Below are 20,793 nucleotides of genomic sequence, written 5' to 3' on the forward strand. Positions count from 1 at the left end.
GAGGAGCGAGGGTGAAGGGGACAAGGGAGGGCGTCAGAGAAGTGTAGGAAGGGCAGGTAGGGTGATAGGTGGAAACTGTGGTGGTGTAATAGTAACAAGACAGGAGAGAAGAGGCAGAGAACATCAAGGGAGAATGAGGGAGGGAAGGGAGAGGAAAGAATGGTGGGGTGGTGTCATTTCCTCCACGTTAAGTCATGAACAGAATCTACTTCAAGCTCTATAAAGGCTAAATGGAAAATTTTTACCATAAACCAACCAAAAGTAACTTTTAATTTAGCTCAGGTAATCACTGACTAAATGTAAATAAATAAACTATAGGGGAAATAACCACCCACACAGGTAACCCTAAAGTAAGCTCAGGTAGAATGGAAGAAACTTATCCTTGACGAGGCTGAGGCGTGTCATCAAGACAAAACGAACACGGCTGTAGTTTCCGCACGTGGCCAGATCTTCTAAATAAAGAGAGGCGGCGGCCTGGAGAACCCGGTCTGAGGGGATGAGGGGGGATCACCAGCGGCGCCCTAACTTCATTTAGAGATCCTCAAATCCCCTAGCGGCGTACACCTGTGATTGCCTCTTAGACTGTGGCTACATAGAGGTTCGGCTGGGAATTAAAGCCTGATGCCTCCCTCACTCCTCTCCCAGACTTGTAGGCGAATCTTTCTCGTCACGTATCAGTCACAGAATGCGTGACTCCTCGTCCCTTCTTGCGTCCCTTCCTCATTCGTATCCCCTCCCCGCACCGTCAGTCGTACCTCTCACAACCTTAAACCTCTGAGCACAGCCAAAACTAAACATTTCCTGGAGGAGAGTCGCTGCTCCCTCTCACTGATCCCCAGTGAGTCTCTCCACCTTCGCGATGACCTAGTCATTAATACTCCCCTCATCTCACCAAGATTAGTAGCGAGTGCTGCATCACCACTCCGCCCCGCCGCTCCCAGCCCTGCCATGCTCCGGGACTCCCTAACGTTACAAGCATCACATTCTGTTAACCTTCGCCGTCCCCGCCAGAAATTCAATTAGAGTAAAGATATAGGTCTATAATAATAGACCGGCTGGGAGTCTGGGAAACGCACCCTGCCATTCACGAAAGCAAAGGTTGTAACTCACCAAGTCATGCAGTGCAAACGTGTACCAACACACTCACACACACCAGTCTTGAGGACACGCACTTTATCACCGAGTGTCACTGTATCGTTTTTATAATCACCGCCACTTCACTTCTAAATAAGGCATTGTGCACTGAGTATAGTGTAAAGAATACACGCGATAAGTCACTCTCAAGGACCGTGTTGTTTCTCCTTTCCCGGAGGCACTCAGGGAGACTCAGAGACACCGCCGGTCTGGCATGCGGCTGTTTGTCTTAGCGGCAGCTTGGCTCCACTCACAGCAACCTGAATCCCCGTGTGCGAGTAGCCAAACAATACATTCCATAAGAACTTTGTGTAGGAAACTGTAGCATTTATTCAGAGAACAGTATGGGTGATTGTTTCTTGCAGATTGTGAAGAAGAAAATATTTACTTGACAATCTGGCCTTTCGACACCTCCTGGGGCACCAAAGCCACAGGATTAATTTTATTCTTCAGAGAAAAAAAAATACATCATTGGAATAAAACACAGACCACGCACGGCTACAGTAGTACCCCTGACCCTATAACACTGACAACTAACGACAGTATAGCACTCGTTTCTTTATTTGATTTATACGACTTTACTGGACTGAGATAAAACTATGTACAGGTACTGAAACGTCTCATCTAGTCGATCACACACTTTTTCCGTCATATCTTTCAAAATTATAATAAATAAAAGTATGTACTGGTACTAGAACGTTTCATATACCTGATCAACACATTTTCTGTCAGTAATATCTCTTAAACGTTATACCGTAAACCTTTATCAAACCGTATGCTTAGGGGAAAGGTACAGCAGTCAAACAATTAAATGGACATGAGACTGAGCAGCTCTCTCGCGGATAACACACTATAGGGGATTATGAGCAACACAGATATCATCACCAGCTGAGCTCCGCCCCCCACTCTCTCTCTCTCTCTCTCTCTCTCTCTCTCTCTCTCTCTCTCTCTCTCTCTCTCTCTCTCTCTCTCTCTCTCTCTCTCTCTCTCTCTCTCTCTCTCTCTCTCTCTCTCGATATAGCATGATCCAACAGCTGTCAACGGGAGGATGCAAAAATGTCTTATCCAGCATGAGGCGATGGGGTGGGCAACGGGAAATACGTCGTGCAGTCTTGAGATAGCAGAGCAGTGGTCTCGTTTTGGTGATCAGGCTCCCTTCAGTTTTGTTATGTTTGCTTTGTTTATTCGTTTCAACGCGTGGTGGAGGTATTGGTGCCAGTATGAGGCGAGAAGCGGGAAATACGTTGTACGGTCATAAGGTAGCAGTGCCATGGCCTCTTGTTGGTGATCAAGGGACCTTCAGTTTTGTCGTGCTTGCTTTACTTATTCACCTAAGCGCATGGCTGAAGTTTTGCTGCATTGTGGTCATACTATTATGTTCCTCACGCGGGTTAATGCGTTGTGCTTCCTAGGTCCTAGCTCTGTTTATCGGCAAATGTGATGAGTGTGGGGTTGTCATGAAATCATCTCAACATTGTGAAGTCTCTTAAGAAAGATTAAATTTTCTTGTTTTCCTTATTGATTGTCAAGTGCTAAAGGAAGTTACCAGATCTCAGAAATGAGAAGTGGAGCAACGTCGCGTACTATAAGGACATCGCCTATCTTTTTCTCCACGCATATCTGTGACGCGCGCATCCTTCCCGGAACTCCCTCCCTCTGGCCGGGGTTTACTGGCGACGCAAGTCCCAACTTGTAGCCTTCCATTGTCATTTATAAAACAGGCGATAAGGCGAGCGATAACAGCACTGTCTGAAAACTATTTTTAGAGTGATAAAAAATGACGGACAGGGCGATAGGCGCCGGGCTGCCCCGTGCATCAATCCCTAGGCCTAGCGCGCCCCGGGGAAAAGGGAGACAGTGGCTTTCTGCGTGTGTCCCCCGTGGTGTCAACTCATGTCACTCACTCATCTTTCTCCACCATTACCACTACCTCCCCCTTCTCCTCCTCCTCCTCGTGTTCCGCTTCCTCCCGTAGGCGGCGGGAAAACGGAAGCTGGAGTGTTCAAGGGACGAATGCAGTAAATATTTGAGGAGATAAGAGGCAGGTGTCGGGGCACTTGAATGGACCACACGCGAGCCGCGATAAGAAGCGGACTTCCCGGCGAGGAGGTGACTGATGGATCACCCGCCTGAGCACGCACCGCCTCCCAACAGTCTTCCTATACAGCTCCTTCCTCCTTCCCTTCCTTCTTCCTCCTTTCTTTATGTTTCATTTCTTAGTTCCTTTCCTATTCCCTCTCATCTCCCGTTTGTCCTGCTTTTCAGTCTATCATTCCCTTCACTCCTCTCTTTATCCCTGCGTCCCTTGGTCCTTCCCGTAATAACAGCAGGAGCAACAGCAGCAGTACCAATGGGGCGGCGGGGCTGTGCGGGGGTCCACAGCCTCACATGAGTGGGCGCGGCGGGGTGCAGCGAGGCGTGCACCAGCCGATAACTCCTTCAAGCCTGCCACACCTGGCTGGCTCGCGGCACGTCTGTCGCTTCTAGTTATTAATATGTGAGCCTCGGCGACACGACCATCCATCACCAGGGAGCGGGAAGGCGGCGAGGGGAGGGAAGGCGGCAAGGGACGGTAGGGGAGAGAGAGGAGGGGGACGGAAAGGGACTGGAAACTAGAATGCTGAGAGAGGGACAGGATGGAAGATGAACAACTGAGGAACGAAACTGGGAACTGGAAGCTGGAAGGCTAAGAGAGGAGAAAAGAGAAGGATGAGATGATGGGAAGAGGCAAAGACGAAAGGAAGTGAGCCTGGTTTTTGTAATTCCGTCCATAACTTTGCTTCTTGATGCCCGGCCTTGTCTGCCTATGGTACTGGTGGCAGCAGCAGCAGCAGCAGCAGCAGCAGTAGTAGTAGTAGTAGTAGTAGTAGTAGTAGTAGTAGTAGTAGAAGTAGTAGTAGTAGTAGTAGTAGTAGTAGTAGCAGCAATAGCAGCAACGTAAGGTTGTGTAATGCCTTGCTATGGTAGTTAGACGATGCTTTACACAACCTGTTAGTCTAAAAGGAGCGGCTTCACTGCATACGTTGCTCCTCTCCGCGGGGGTCATGCGCAGGGTGCAGCTTTGGTCGCGGCTGCCAGTGAGTGCGGCGTCTGTTGAGGGCAGGGCAGCGTGGCGTATTAGAGACATCAAAAGCCTCCTTCACCTGCTGCCCGCAAAGTGGCCGCAGCAGCCACACTAACTCTATTTGCTGCACTTGCATGGGCCCTCGACCCGGCATGACCACATTACGGCCTCGCCTGACACTCGCCGTGACCCGCTAATCCAATAATAATTTATCCTCGTCCTTCTTTGCCGTGCTTTCCTCTCCGTCACGGCGAAACTGTGTTTGGGCCGCGCCACAAGATGGATCACTGCTGTTTTTGCGGTCCAGGAGCGTTGGCTGCCAAGGTGCGGGCGTGCCGGTGGGGCTGCCTCGAGCTGGCTGGGGTTTTGCCTCCTGAAGAACAAAGGTAAACAGATAAAACATAAAGATGGGCAAATATAAAGGAAAGACATGCCTTGAAGATGGCAGATAACACTTTCACACTTACACTAATACCCAACTTATTTCCTCCCTCACCACGGACGTCATATTTCTGAACTGATTTACTCTTCATATTCCAATCATACAGTTGTTTCTTTCACTCCTGCTCACCGCGGCCCCGGAGTGAGGGGGTGTGGCAGGAGCCCTCCAGCGCCATCACAGCATACCTTAACGCATCATTCTTTATTACTTACGAGTATGTCACTTCTGTTACATCACTCCACACCAGACATCACGTGACCTCTGTCAGTCACCAACATCGTATCGTAACTGGGGAAAACCTGTGTGGTATCTCCCTCTATCTACATGCAACTCCCGCTCCTCCGCCCCGGTCAGTGACATCTGCTCTGAATGATGCTGCATCCCCGCACTCTCTCTGCTTTCTAGGGCGCCGCATATTACAATGAGGTTTATGGCGTATCCTTAGCTCGTCTTCCTCCACTCCTGTCTCTTCCCTCCGATCTCCTCTCATTTTCCTTCCTCTTCGGTCCTTCTCTTTCTCCTCCTTTATTTTGTCTCATAACCTCCTCCTTTCATCTTCCACCCTCTTGAGTCTTGCTCTTGTCGTTCTTTCCCTGTAGGATATCCTATAATGGATTAGCTTTTATTTTTATCTTTCTCATGTCTTTCTCTTTCTTCACTCTATCATGTCCCATAATGTCCTTCTCTTGTATTCCTCCATGGTGAGTCATTTTCGTATTCTTTCTCTGCACCATGTCCTATAATTGATTAACTTTTTCTTTCCTCGATCTTTCTCAGTATCTACTTTCTCCATCATGCCCCATAGTTTTCTCTTCTCACCATGAATCTCTGGTACTTGTTAATAAACACTTTGGTCTCTTTTTAGAATTCATTTCAAAGACCACAGAAATTACAAGTCCAGTTCTCGTGCTTTTTTACCTTATCGATGAAGCAGAATACTTGTATCATGAAAGCATTCTTGAAAATCCCCATAAATTCTACTATACTCTATTAAAAGTAGATAGAATATAGGGTCTTTCTCGTATCCATCTCTTCCAATGCTGTATTCTTTATTTCATTATTTTTGTTTTCCTAGCGCAGCAACAACACACTCATATGGCGTTCATGACTCTTAATCTCTCTTCCTTACTAATCAGTCTGTGATCTCCCCATCCGAACGTATTGACTTTTGCAATATTTCAATGGTAAACTTTCATGTCAGTCCTCCCTCACTACAATTTTTCATTCGATATTACATCTTTATTCCCGCAATCCGTTTATGTTTTGTTTTTCACTCTGAATTCAATTTCTTCTATATTTCGTCCATTTTCCAGTCGGATTTTATGAAGCTCTAGTATTCAAGGTAAAGATTTGTGTACCCTGTTGTCCCACTGCTGTGCCTAAAGGAAAGTCATCATCTAATACGTGCTGTTATCTTCCCTTCGTCCTGACATCTGCATCTTTCCAGCTTCTCTTATTCCGGCCCACACGATTCCTCACCGTTCCTCTCTCCATTCAGTCATCTGCTGATTCACGCTGTTATCTCTTTCCCTTTATGGTGACATATGCATCTTTTCAATTCCTTGTATTCCGTCCCACACGATTCCTCATTCTTTCCATCCCTCATGCACGACCATCCTAACACCTCGCTCGTTGACTCACTGTCATCAAGAGAGTCATCTGTTGATTCACATTGCTGCCTCATCCCTATATCCTGACACTTGCATCTTCCCAAGTTATCCCTACCCATACGAGCTTCACTCCTCCTCTCTGCCATACACCGCCACTTGCCAACACCTCGTTCGTTGCCTCGCTATCATCACCTGAAGTCTCTTCCTCTTTTCTCCTATTGATTTCCTTGAACTCTCACCTCTCCACCCTTCACCCTTCCGCCTATTTTTGTGTCTCTCTTAAGGATTTTGTCTGTGCTCTCTCTCTCTCTCTCTCTCTCTCTCTCTCTCTCTCTCTCTCTCTCTCTCTCTCTCTCTCTCTCTCTCTCTCTCTCTCTCTCTCTCTCTCTCTCTCTCTCTCTCTCTGGAGGACTTTCCCCGTCCCACGTAATCAGGATCTCCGTTGCTTCAGTCCAGCATCGCCATCGGTCTCTGATGCTCTCTGGCGCGTCTTTTCCTTTCCTAATGCAAAGCTCATTCTTTCGCTTCAGTAAGGTTTCTGTGTGATGATGGTCTTACTGGTCGCCTCGCCTGCCCCTCCTGTTCTCCTCTACTTGATTGTTTTGCCAGATCGGATTCGTCACCCTTTGCTACTTTCGGCGCCCACCCCTCCTCTCCCTTTGTTGTCCTTCGCGCTCTTAACAGTTTACCCTCCTTCCTCACCAGTGTTCCCGCCGCAGCCTTGTCCTCATTTCCATTGTTCACTCGACCATTCACAAACCCCTGCGTCCCTTGCTAGTCCCCTCCTGCTTCCAGGCTTCCCGCGTCAAAAATGTTCCTTGCAAGGAAGACTTTTCGACATGCGTGTGATATTTTGAATAACGAAGATCCCTCCCTCCCTCAAGCCATTAAAAACACACAATACGACAGCTGGAAAGGACCAAGAATCGTCAGTAAAATCTTCTCCAGAACCTTAAGTTCATGTTTACAAAATCTCAGAACATTACAGCTTCTCTCCAGTTTGCGGCGAAGTGATCCTATTACTGCAGGAACACAATGCACGCATCAAACTTGCTACCGAGAAATTGGGTTTCCACTTCAATAACCTGAATAGTTAAATTTTTTGGTTATTTTCAGATTTCTATATTTTTAAATGACCAAAGAGAGGTACTGGTGTTACCTTTCCCCGGTTATCCGAAGCAGACGACACCGCCCACCCTTCCCTCTGTGATGGGACACATGCAGACTCCGCAACGCACTACAAGGGGATCAAACACGTGTCCGGGGAATGCTTGATGCTTCAAACATTTTACAACCGATCCAGTCAGAAAGCTTCCCTCAATTATTCACAGAGGGTCGTTGTGTTTATGTTAATACTTCAAGCAGATAAAACTATAAACATCTTCAATATTCCATCCCACGGCACTAAATGGCTGCTTTTGTGAATCCCTTAAGCCCTTCCTCTGTCTTGCCTGGCTCGTCGTACCTCCACGCGCCCTGTGTTCCTCTGCCCTGCCTAGCTCAAACACTTTCACCCCTCCAGCTCTCTCGTTTTTCCTGCCTCGTCTCAGCATACTTCTGTGTCCCCATGTACGCACACAGTCGGATCAAAGCCCGGTCAGGGAACAAGTTACGTTGCTCTCTTCCTTCCACTGTTAATTCCACCCTCCTCCTCCTCCTCCTCCTCCTCCTCCTCCTCCTCCTCCTCCTCCTCCTCCTCCTCCTCCTCCTCCGCCTCCTCCTCCTCCTCCTCCTCGCTCTTCGCTGCGCTGTTCTCTCCTTTCCTTTCCTCCCTCGCTGTTTTCTTTTTAATTCACGGAGTGTCTTCACCTCACTCTGATATCATCTCATAAACAGTCTCTGGTCCTCAAGATGCCGCGTCAATCTCAAGTGTGGGTGTTGACCGAGATTCAATGTGCCACTTCTAGTGTAGCAATTTCTCGTTTCACTAAGAGAGAGAGAGAGAGAGAGAGAGAGAGAGAGGGTCGGAGATAACTGCTGGGTGGACACGAGGCACGCCAGACTGAGGGAGCGATCGGAAGCAGGAAGGCCTCCCTGTCCCTTCCTTGTTCCACCTGGTGTCACGGGCGCCAGGAAGATAGAAACGAACATTGCAGTTTCTTATTTATATATTTGACATATTCAGAAAAAAAAAGAATTATAAATGCCAGTGTATGATAAATGTTTTTTTTTCCCCCCTTTTTACTGAAATACATGCATTGGACATTCTTTTCTTCTTTTCCTTGACGAGTGACATTTGTGTTTACCTCACTCTCGGCTTCCTTAATTGCGTACATAAAACGTGCAGCTGACCATGTCACATACACACCCTGCCCGGCGAGTTGCCTGCCGCTCAGGTCGTTAGTCTGGTCCAGTTAGAAGGCACCACTCAGCCATGAAGGCAAACCATGTGCACACTGAGGTGCGGACCGCTGTGTTGTGTCCCGCGGCCCTCGCTGGGACGCTGCTTTAAGACGTATCGAGAAAATGAGCTGTTCTCTACCACCTGCCACTAAGCCAACATGGCCCCGCCGGACAGGCCCTGAGGGAGCAGCACACCTAACAAACTGCACACAGGCAGAGAGATGGAGAACTCCCACTCTCGCCCTCGCTCACCCACTGACGACTCCCTCCCGCCCTGAGTGTCTACAGCAAGCAGTCCTATGGAATCCTATGTATGCAGGCAGGTGCGGCAAGTGTTCATCTTTGCCTCATCAGGTTCTTGTTACGCCCATCAGTCCGCCAGCATGTGCCAGTCAACACACCTCTGTCAGCGGGGACTCACATCACACGAGCCTCTGTCTCATCAGCACCTCTCCTTTCCTTCAAACATCAGTCTGCCTCACCGCCTTCTCCCCAGCCTCACCTGCCGAGCTCGTCTCCTGTGATGGTGCCGTGCTTGAATCTTTCTTATTTTTCTTCATCTTTCCTATTCACTTCATTCGTTATTGGCAGGCGTCGACATTCTATAATGTTACACTTCACTTCCCTTTCTTTCCAAGAGGGAAGTGTAGCTTTCATCAGTCACTCTTTTTATTAAACCGAACCACAAAAAACAACAAAATTACTGCAATCTTTTACTATGCACGGAACGATCCAAAGTACGAGCAGAGCACGGTGTATCAAGACAAAAAAAAACAGGCTGTTTACCACGACCTTCATTCACTCACCTGGCTTTCTTCTCTTCACTCTCTATTCACATCTCGCAACGCTTTTAAGCACCCACTTGAGTGCAGGAAGTCAGTCTAACCAGTCAGCCAGCCAGCCAGTCATCCATCCATCCATCCATACATCCATTTGTTCATCTATCCTTTGACCCAGCAAGTTAGCCAACTAGCTATCCATCCATCCATCTATTCATCCACCCATCCATCTATCCATCTATCCATCCATCCATTCACCCAGCCAGCTAGCCGACTAACTAGACAGCCATCCATCCACCCAGTCAGCCAGTCAGCCAACTATCTATCTACCTATCAAGCCAGTCAGCCAGCCAGTCACCCATTCATCCATCCATTTAGCTACCCAGCCAGCCAGCCAACCCTCCTTCAACGTTAACATTCTTTTTTCTCTCTTTCTTCCTTTTGTGGTAATTACAAAAAGCGTGACAGAATGTGGGTGCCTGGAGCCTCGGTTACCGCGTCGCCCCGAGGCGTGGCGGGGTAATCTGCAAAGTATTTGGAACACGTCACTGGGGAAGCCCTCCGTGGCCTGCCCTTAACTCCTCCAACTCCTTCTTCTCTTCCTGTTCCTCCTCCTCCTCCTCTTCCTCCTCCTCCTCTTCCTCCTCCTCCTCCTCCTGCTCCTCCTCCTCCTCCTCCTCCTCCTCCTCCTCCTCCTCCTCGTTCCCCACAATGAGATTTCATCTTACAATAGCAACAAAAATTAGAAAAAAAAAAGAGAACAAAAAAAAATATAGATAAATAAAAATCAGCGTATGTATGAAGATGTAAAGTTGCTGTGAACATTGAGAACGTCAAACTTTTCACTGAGATATTAGTGAGATAATAATGATAATAATAATAATAATAATAATAATAATAATAATAATAATAATAATAATAATAATAATAATAATAGAAGAAGACTAATAATAGTGTGCAATGAGTGTGATGGTGAAGTACTTGCTGTGTGATGGGAGCTGCCTACCCCGCTCATCAAGAATCACTTGACTGTCCCCGATAAGGAGGCGGGAACTCCTGCTAAGGAGCGAAGGAAAACCCCACTTATCCGTCCATTTTTTCCTCCTCCTCCTCCTCCTCCTCCTCCTCCTCCTCCTCTTCCTCTTCCTTCTCCTCTTCCTCCTTCTCCTTTCCCTCCTCTCCTTCACCTCCTCCTGTAATACTTATGTCAGCAGAAACATTCCCAGGCAACAGTGAATTGAACTTGGACTCGGTGACTGATAAACTGATCGGGGAATTTTCAGACTAGTGGTTCCCAAAGTGCGGCACATGAGAACGATACAAGGGGACGTGAAGTTATCTCCCCGAAAATCACTTCAAAGAGTATATGATAAAATTATCATAAGAAGTAAATGTTTATTAACCGTTTCACTGTGACATGCAACAATTCACAGCTCTAGAAGCAATGAAATCTTTATGAGCATTACAAGAAAGAGAAGAAAAAACAGAGATTTGGAAGATTATATTTAGTCATTTTACAGCCAGTATTATGCTTGAGGGTGGCTGTAAACCGAGAGGAAATGTCTGAGAGTGGTTAAAATATGAGGCGTGTGGTCTGTTTAATTATTAAAAAAAAAAAAAAGGGGGGGAGTCATGCAAAATAGTTTGAGAGTCACCGTTCTAGACAATCTTCCATTACAAAGGACGCTGTATAGACTCTCATTCACATCATTACCTCACAAAAGCAGCGCGAGGAGAAACAGCTGTATCACCACCTTGCATCACACTCGTATCAGTCTTCGTGGGGCAGTGTTTCAGGTGGAAAGTTTCCTGTTGTTCCCTAAAATTTTTTTCGCTATGCTTGAAATGTGTGTTATCACTTTTCCCTGTTTGTGTTTTGTTGTCATTTTTTCCCTGTTTGTGTGGACAGAGCTACCGAGCGTTGTGAGCTACTTAGGCAGGTAAGACTCTCCCTAAACAAGGCTTTCTCTTACTTGTGTTTTTATAACCTTTTTTTACTTCTCCTCCCCCCCCATCTTCCTCCTCCTCCTCCTCCTCCTCCTCCTCACTTCGAACTGCGAAGTTCGAAGTCAACTGCGTCGTTGACGTTTGGGAGTGTGCCTTCTGATCTGCTTGACAGTACAACAATTGGGGCTTTTTTAGAATCTTATTTGACAAGTACAGTCTCCACAAAAAGCTTCATAGTGTCAACAGGCGTGCTGCCGTATGTTCTTTCTTTGTGTTCTTTTTGTTAATTTGTGTTCCTCCTCCTCCTCCTCCTCCTCCTTCCCTGCTTTTTTTCAGTAGATGTGTTACTGAACTTAATTTTCCTGCCTGCAGTGGTTTGTGGTCTTCTCGCTTTTCCGTCCCGTTCTCACACAAATACCGATGATTTGTAGAATAGAGTGCGTTCAATAATCCAGTGGGATTTTGTTACCTGTCCTCACTATACGAGTGTTCCCATGTTCATTCCTCTCTTTCTGTTTCCCCTGTGCACCTTTCCTCACCAGCATTATCATGTCCCTCGCCATGCAGCCACTGCTGCACTTACCAATACCAGCACCACGACCACCACCTCCATACACGACGCTCCTGCTTCAGTTTCCTCCACCACCATCTCCACTTAACTCGGCAATCTTCAGGCTCAATACCACCTCCACCATCCTCCCACCTTCCTCCATGTTACCTCTGAAGCAGAAGCGGTCCCTGCGCCCTGCGTCCCTGGCTTCCCCTGCACTTCCCCTCCCCGCCCTCGCATCATATTGTCGCGTACATCCATCAGGTAATAATCCCTTATCAGTTTTGCGCAACCCGTCGTTTCCCTCTATGTAAAGTCAGCTCTAGATAGAAGGGGATGTCGTCATAGACACGTGACGTCACTAGCGGCCAGTATATAAAGGAGACTGAGCGGGCGGGCTCCTTCACTTCCACCAGTGCCACTGGAACGCGCGGAACTGCTCGGAGGGTCTACGGTTAGTCATTCGGCCCTCGCTCATAACCGCTGCTTGTGCTCCCGAGAGCCTTGAAGCAACGAAAACCAGAATGGTGAGTAGCTGTTCGTCAACGCTTGTGAAGTCTAGTCTTAGTGAACAGAAAATCTGTTTCGTTCTTAGTGCGTGCGGTGCAGTCTTCTCCCTCTCTTGCTCTTGAGATCAGTACTTTCTTTATATCCCTATGTTAATGGCCGCGCCCGCCACCAGGGAGCGCGGCGGCGAGGCAGGTAAGCCTGATGAGACTCATACCACCGCTGATACTGGCATGCTTCCAGTCTGCGTTACTTGTAGCGGCGGTCTATAGACATTGGCGGCAAGAGGTATAACACGCTGTCTCTCGCCGTGCTTGACAGACGCCCTTGTCTTGCCGCTGTTTTCATGTAGTGGCAACACTCATTCTTTCTTTCTTTCTTTTATTTATTTATTTATTTATTTATTTATTTATTTTATTTATTCATTTTTTTTTTTAATCGCCATTCAAGGTAGACCAAGAACTAAGAATCTAAGCAGTAAGGCAAGATATATTCATTAATCGTCGCTTAATTGAAGGAAACATGTGTTTCAATCATGCAGCTATACGTGCAGCGCGTCCCGTGGTTATGTGGTGTTGGCAGTGAGGCGAATGACAAGATGGCTGCCGACGCCCCCACTGGCATCTGCCCTCAGCTCATTCATAAAGTGTTTTGTAATTGACTTGTAAATTTATGCTGACAAGACAACGTCTGTGGTAATGAGGCGCCGTGAACACCGCGAGTGTTTTACAACTGTTTTGACTCCGTGCTAAGGGTGCTACATGTCATGCTTTGTGTGTGTGTGTGTGTGTGTGTGTGTGTGTGTGTGTGTGTGTGTGTGTGTGTTAAAGTGACAATTTGTAAAATGATCGCTGTTGATTTAGGAGGCAGCGTTGCAGGACAGTGCTGCCGTGTCTACTCTTCAGAGCGGATGTAGGTAAAGCTGGACGCGTAGCTGTTTCCTGGAACGGCAGTCCTTGCTCACGAAGCTGCACTTGATGTGGTGTGGCACTCACATTGTAAAGTACACCACGTTTATCTTTATGACATGGAGTGCGAAGGGTGTGGCTGTAGTGGTGTGGTGGTGGTGGCGGAGGCGCGATGGCCATTCAGCACGCGAGAGGCAGTGACGCCAAGCCATAGACACAGTGTATAACGTAGGAAGACATCCGAAAGAAGGAAACAAGACTGTAATGGAAGTGAGCGGCGGCCACACTGGCACCGCATCCACTCCGCCATTACCGAACCTAATCACACACGTGTTCAGAGACTGCGTCACCAGTGCGACGAAAATGGCGGCGCCTCTGCCTCTTCAGAGTCACTGGCGGGGCGGCGGTGGTCCGATCCTCGCGGGAGCCTGATGGTGTTGTTGGGTAGTGGGCCAAGCAGCCACATGGATCCCTCTGATCCTTTAATGTTGTTCAATTTGCATAATTTACAAAATCGCTCCCCTCTGTCTACAGAAAAATTTGCTTTTCACGGATTCATTTCTCTGTACCTTCCAATAATGGCTGCTCCGTCCTCTCCTCCCGTTCCCACCGTGAAGATGTGTGTGTGCGCGCGCGTGCGTGCGTCTGCGTGTGTATGTGTGTGTGTGTGTGTGTGTGTGTGTGTGTGTGTAGTAACAAACTCTCAAACTAAGGTTCACGCAAGTACCTTCAAGGCACTATAAACTATTTTCATGGATTCCTTGTCACGGCGATGTGAATTTTTGGATTATGAAGGAAAACCATTGTCTGCAATTCTTCTTGTAAACTGTGCTGCCATGTGTGCTGTGTGTGTGAGAGAGAGAGAGAGAGAGAGAGAGAGAGAGAGAGAGAGAGAGAGAGAGAGAGAGAGAGAGAGAGAACATAATAGTATTTGTGTATATTTCCTAATCAGTAATGTTCCCACCTGCAGGAATCCCCGAGTGCGATGCGGCTGTTGCTCCTGCTGGTGGTGTGCTGCGCCCTGCTGGTGCCCCATGCCACGGCGCGGCCTCCGCACAGGTGTGTACCACATGTGTCCCACCAGAGGTCTCTTCAGGCTAGCCCTCATTTAAAGATCCCGCAGGTGCCGCCCGCAGTGTGTGGTGGTTGTGGGAATGCAGTGCAATCATTCTGTGGGTGTATGGCGGCGGGTAGGAGTCAACTAGTTAGCTGAGGCGAGTTGAACAATTTAAAATGCTTCTATAAGATTGCGAGCTTGTATTGAAAAGTGGCTGGATATAACGGGTCAAGATAGGTGGGATAGGAACGAGTGTGAGGTGGTGACTGACAATGTAAGTTGTTTTTATAAGATAGCAGGATTGGGCTGCAAAGTGGATGGAGTCACGTGACAGGTCAAGACAGGTGTGACAGAGACTGTATGCAGGTGACCTTCAGAGGATATGAGAGAGACTGATGGATGCAAATTATTATGAGGTGAGATATACGTGGGTGTGAATGGCAAGGGCAGGGCTGGATAGTAGATCTTCAGAAGAAGCCACTTTATTGGTTAGCTGAGGCGTTGCAGGATAGAAAGTTGCGGTGTGAAGTGTGGGAGTAGTCATGATTAACTCAGAGTCCTTTATTCAGGGAGATCTGTCAAATATACACAATTAACAACAGAAATCCCTCTGCATCTCCGAGAAAGTGGAGCGCAGTAATGACAGTCCTTGACTTCGCAAGTCATCTTACACTTTACAGACTCATTAAATTTAAAGAAACTTCTCATACGCTCTTTTGTCGTCGCTACATTCCGGTCAGTTCGTCTTCACTAGTTAGTGGGTGATACATCCACGCAGGCCACAACACCAACCAGAGAGAGAGAGAGAGAGAGAGAGAGAGAATGTCACCTACATTACATTGACATCACAGTCATTTTTATATTGTTAACAGAAAGAAACTTAGCAGTCAAGAGCACATCAGTATAACAGTAGTCAGGTAAATAAAGCAATTATTTATCTGACCACTCTTTTTACACACAAGGCGTCAGTCTAGGAGAGTGCAAACTAAATAAAAAAAAAGAATAGAATAAAAAAGCTGTACCGAAGTTTACCAAGCAATGCCGAGGGAAAAAAAAAACTTGTAGCCTTTCAAGGGAAAAAAAAGAGACCGGTGACGTAACGCATCCGTGAACGATTCTCACTTCCTCTCTTGTCTTCCTATTGCACGTGTAATGCGTTAATTCTTTCACTGTTCGTAAAGTAACAAATGTTGACTAAAGCAGTAGAAAGGTTCAGTATTGGATGTGTTATGTTCAGTAAGAGTGTAACGTCAGCAAATCTCTACGTGGTCGCCTTTATGAACAAATGGCAATAGAGAGGGTTAATATCGGATGTGTGTCTGTTCTATAAGATTGTAACGTCAACAGAGCTCTCTACGTGTCATGACCCTGTATGTGTGGAGGCTGGGAGACGGTGAGGTCGCCTTTATGAACAAATGCATCAGGAGTAACCACAAACAGTCTGCCATGAAAAACGGAGTCACGGGACATTAAATCGTGTTTGCGAGATTTGCCTCCACACGGGGAGGCTCTGGGTGGGGAGAAGAAAGTTAAATCACTGAAACATATGGAGACATTAAGACGGGTTACGTCACAGCGCGGCGGCGACTTAGAGGAACATTATGAGAGAGAGAGAGAGAGAGAGAGAGAGAGAGAGAGAGAGAGAGAGAGAGAGAGAGAGAGAGAGAGAGAGAGAGAGAGAGAGAATAAAAGTTGGAAATAGGCAGGCATGCTTTATACAGGGACTGCCACTTGTAGGTTGCAGCTTCTTTTATTTTCTAAGCTCTTATGCCAGGACATAAGCCCGTATTCAGAAACGTTTTGCTCTCTCATCACGACTATTTCCAAAGGACACAGAGATGATTAGCTGCGTTCTCAAGACTATTTCTTGTTAATCTATCACTAGAACCGTAAAAACACCCTTAAAATCTCGTGTAACTTTAATTAAAGCCTTCTGAAAGTAGTAGTGGTGCGGTGCAGAAGTGTTTCAAAATGTGGTCCATACACCGCGACACCCAAGGATAACAGTTCCCTCCTGCCGCCCACAGACAGAAGCGAGTGAGTGACCAGCGGCTGGCCGAGCTGGAGACATTGCTGGCGCTCGCTAAGATGAACAACCGCAAATATGTGACTCTCCCTGTCGGCTTCGGGCTCATTGATGTCAAACAGATGTAAGTATGGACAATGTAGTGTTTGGTAGCAGTAGTAATGGTGGTAATGTAGTGTTTGGTAGCAGTAGTGATGGTGGTGGTGGTGGTAGTAGTAGTAGTAGTAGTAGTAGTCTCGGTCTCGGCTATTAATGTCTCAACTATGTAACTCGCTAAAGAAAACTTCGCCTTTCATTCTTCTCACCTATACGCATGATTCTTGTTTTCTCTGCGCATAATACAGTGATAGTGTTCCGTGTGTGTGTGTATGTGTGTGTGTGGGTGGGTGGGTGAGTTGATGGAATAGGTATAATATCATGTTAGTAGGTGTAATGGACGTTTTTTGTAGTCATTGTGTGCGTGTATGTCTGTGTTAGAGAAGGGGAGACAAAGTGAAAGAAGCCCAGCAATGGAAGGGAGCCTGGGACCGGGAGGGAAGGCAGCGATGCACAGAAGTCATGACGCGAGGCTGGCCGCGGGAGCTGCCGGGCATTGTGTGGCGGAAGAGGGAGCTTCACGAGACGCGTGTTTTGTGTATTGAAAGAAGACGCTTCACGAAGGTCGAATATCTTTCAGTATGTTAATAGTTTTTAGCATAGAGACTGAGAATAGTCAAGGAATTAATAAACTGTGGAGAATTTGCATGTCAGCAGTGGAGCTCGTGGCATGGTTCAGGCTCTGCTTGAGACGCAAGAGGAAAGCTTTACGAATGAGGATAAAATGCTGAATTAACAAGTCATACTTTGTGGCCGTTTGACTTTTTTTTTTCAACAACCAAAGAGATTCACGTACACCTGTTAGCTCTCGGTGCTTCAGCATTTACCTCGATTAGATGAATGCCGGATAGGTTACCTGACGACTCTTTGTTGCGGTTCGTGTTGACCAAGATGAAGGACAGTCAGAGGTTGGGGTAGGGCTGCGCCTCACCATCTCGTTGCCCTCTCACTCCCACCATCGACCCTACACCTCTGAGCATAACCAGTAGTTGAGCGCTTGTCATCATTTAGTAATGACGACGTTCTCTCGCGCCGCTGTTCACACGCTTGCCGGACCTGCTTCTGTAGCTGTAGTTCACGATTTTGCAATTGGTACTTAGTTACGAGATATCGTATTTTTAAACTGATTTTGTATCCATTTAGTTCTGCAGCATGTACAGACAGTCATGAGTCAGGAGAGGCTGAGTCCTTCCGTCACCTTATGTGGTTCTCTCTCTGCCTTGTAGTGGCCGCCGCAAGAGGTCACCTGCCCTGGATGCTGACCAGGACTTTCTGCAGCAAGTGGACGAGTACGACCTTGGTGAACTGATCTCCGCCCTCGCCAGCAAGACCGTGAACGAAGAAAGTGGCCTCGAGGACGTAGCCTACCCCGCCGAGGATCTCAGCCTGCAGCAAGAGGTGAGAGCGGGACGGGAGGCTGAGAGGATGAAGGCCACGGGCAGGCCAGCCGCTTCCAACTCCGCATTGTTGTACGGCCTGAAGAACCTTCCCCGCCGCAGGTATATCTAGGTGAGTCTCAGCCTCCTCATAGCCTCATATCACCCGATGCCTCTGTCTCCCGATGTCGCTGTGTCCTCAGGTGGATGTTGCTAAATTGTAAAACAGGGAAATACGATTTATTGCATGAATATTTGAGATATTATTTGGTCATTTGTGACCACGAGGAAACACGAAGGAGCGTCACTAGAAGGACAGTATTGAGTCTACCACGTCTTACTTAATTCACCAAAATATTCTGTAAATCTTGTTTAAATGGCCACCGCGACCTTCACAACCCATCGTCCCTCTCGCCACACAGGTGTTCCTGCTCTGTCAAATTATTACTTACAATTTGTGTAAATGTAGCCCAATATTTTCTAAGGGACGTTCCTTACAAGTTTGTCAAATATGGCGGGCATTGATCAGAGTGCTATTCCATGTCATTTGAAGTATGAATTTAAAGAACATGATTTTTATCTTACTTTAGAATACAACTAAGAAAATCTTTCTCTTTTTATTCAGATCCCGAGCAACTCTCCCAGCCCTCAAGATCTGCTCTCTTTGTAAACATTCCCGCGTCAAGTTATTTTTTTGTGTTTGTTAGAGAGGTTTCGTGTCAATGATTTCCTAACACTACGTCACTTCAGGTGGAACTGAGGAAAGAATCATGCCCAGTTATCTTGTTTTGTATGAAGAAAATTACCCCTTCGTGAGTTCTGTATTGGCTGCTGCTGAGGAACACTCGCGTGCTCAACCTGTTCTAGTCAAGAAGGTGATCGCTGACTGTGGCGCAAGATCTGTCCTAGGCGGCGGGGCCCTGGGACCAGGCGGCCCCCAACCAGGCTCGGAGCCACGCCGAGGCTGGGCCTGGGCAGGGGCCGCTCATCCGAATAGAGGCGAGGGCTCGAGGCTCAACGAATGCTGGTGATGGAGGGAACGACCAAGTCAAGTTCTCCCCGAAGCCTGGGACGCGAACTGCCAGTTTTTAGTGACCTAAGTTTCTGTTTCTTTGACGACTAAATGAGTTTTGTTTGTTGTTCTGTTTTATATATATATATATATATATATATATATATATATATATATATATATATATATATATATATATATATATATATATATATATATATATATATATATATATATATATATATATATATATATATATATATTGAAAACGTGGCCGTTTATTTATTGCATTAAGCTTTACAGTTATACTAGATTTGGCTAATATCTTAGAATTAAACAGACTGGATTGAATCTAGTCGGTCTTTTTAGTATTACAGAAAACCTATCTTTAGTTGTGATTGTTATCTGACATACGCTTATAACTATTTATGAAGCTCGGTGATTTTCTCAGCCATTATTTTTGTATCTCATTCTATTTGATTTGTATTATTTTAAGTCACTATAAAATGCTGTGGAAGCCCGAGTCTGTGTAGGACGCGCGGCGCCCCACCACGGCGCTGTGAGCCTTAGCATGTAAGCCTGGAGCGGAGGATGAGAAGCAAGAGTATTATAGGTATAGTGATTAGCAGAGGTCAAGCCCACACTGTAACGCCGCCCCGGCCCCGGAGGCCCGCCAGTCCTCCCGCCACCACGCCCCGTCCCTCGCGTACCACTAAGGCTGGCCGCCCGCCGTGTGCTGAGGCTGGAAGTTGTTCATGGAACTCCCCTTGTCCCTTGCCCTGACACTGTGATACCACCACGACCTCCTCACCACCAGTTGCTGCATCGGCTTATTTGGCTTTGATTATTATTATTATCAATATTAATATTATTATTATTATTATTATTATTGTTATTATTATCACCATTACCATCATTATCATCTTCATTATCATCGCCGTCACCGTGATCATCATCGTCACCATTATAAGGAGCCGCGCTGAGGAACACTCGACACCTGTCACTAGCTCCATGGGGAAGTTGATACAAGTCGATGCCGCCTTAAAATCACTTTGTTTTTATTACCTGAGAGCGACAACGTCACCAGAGCGTTTAGCTTCGTGTCTTGCTGGTGCTTTGAAGGAAGGAATGAAGCTCTTGGAAATTTGTATTTTTTGCAATAATTCTTCTTAGACTGAAGGTTTGAGACGAAATCTTTAACTTTCATGTAAGAAGATTACTTTCCTGCACGGAAAATTGAAGCGTTTTCGTGCAAGTTTTATATAAAGTCATTAAATCCAGTCATGTCAGTTATGATTCTTGTAAGAGCGTGAAGCTTCCGGAGTTCGATCACGTCCAGTCAAGCATTTGTATGAATGCTTCCTGACCTTCGCCCTTTATCACCCTGACCCTGGGCCAGGGTCCTCACCAGTCCAGGCACGCATTAGTTACGCTCCACAGTCACCGACCAGTGCTAAATGAACAATTTCAGTAAGTCTCAGAAAGACTCATGCAAGTGAGGGCTCGCGCTCCTCACCTGGCCAAGGCTGAGGCAAGTTCTCTGAACTACTTCATACACACGGTGCTCCCCGTCCAGCCTCGTGTACGCGAGAACAGGAAGGAGAGGCAGGCTAAAGTATGTGTAAAAATTGTAAAGGATAAAATTATCATCAGCGAACCCATTGAATTATTGCCCAAGATTAAAATGTTCAAATTGTGACATTGTATTGTTTTCCTTTATTCTTGGATGAGTAGAGAAGACGCAAGTCCACCACTGGAGATCCCGCCACACCTTAATAATCTCGAATATGAGCTGTGTCAAGTGTTGTTGAATCTGTGAACACTTAGAATAGGAAGGATAAACACACGGACATAAAGGACGCTTGCACCTACGGACGTTGCTCCTCGGCGCTAATGCCTTCATTCTATACAACCGATGTCACGACGCAGCAAGATTGTGTGA

The 20,793-nt window shown here is 46.8% G+C and overlaps 1 protein-coding gene across 1 annotated transcript in view; it reads left to right on the forward strand.

The window, feature by feature from the left end:
• LOC135103359 (uncharacterized) overlaps positions 1 to 20,548 on the forward strand; it is a 66,680-nt gene extending 46,132 nt beyond the window's left edge. The window contains exons 4-7 of the mRNA XM_064009427.1: positions 14,255 to 14,343; positions 16,369 to 16,491; positions 17,690 to 17,972; positions 18,465 to 20,548. Of these exons, the coding sequence (XP_063865497.1) occupies positions 14,270 to 14,343; positions 16,369 to 16,491; positions 17,690 to 17,972 (480 nt within the window). The 5' untranslated portion in view covers positions 14,255 to 14,269 and the 3' untranslated portion in view covers positions 18,465 to 20,548. The remainder of the gene's footprint in view (positions 1 to 14,254; positions 14,344 to 16,368; positions 16,492 to 17,689; positions 17,973 to 18,464) is intronic.
• The last annotated feature ends 245 nt before the right edge of the window (positions 20,549 to 20,793 follow it).

This window comes from Scylla paramamosain, chromosome 9 (assembly GCF_035594125.1).
Source record: "Scylla paramamosain isolate STU-SP2022 chromosome 9, ASM3559412v1, whole genome shotgun sequence".
Taxonomy (NCBI): Eukaryota; Metazoa; Arthropoda; class Malacostraca; order Decapoda; family Portunidae; genus Scylla; species Scylla paramamosain.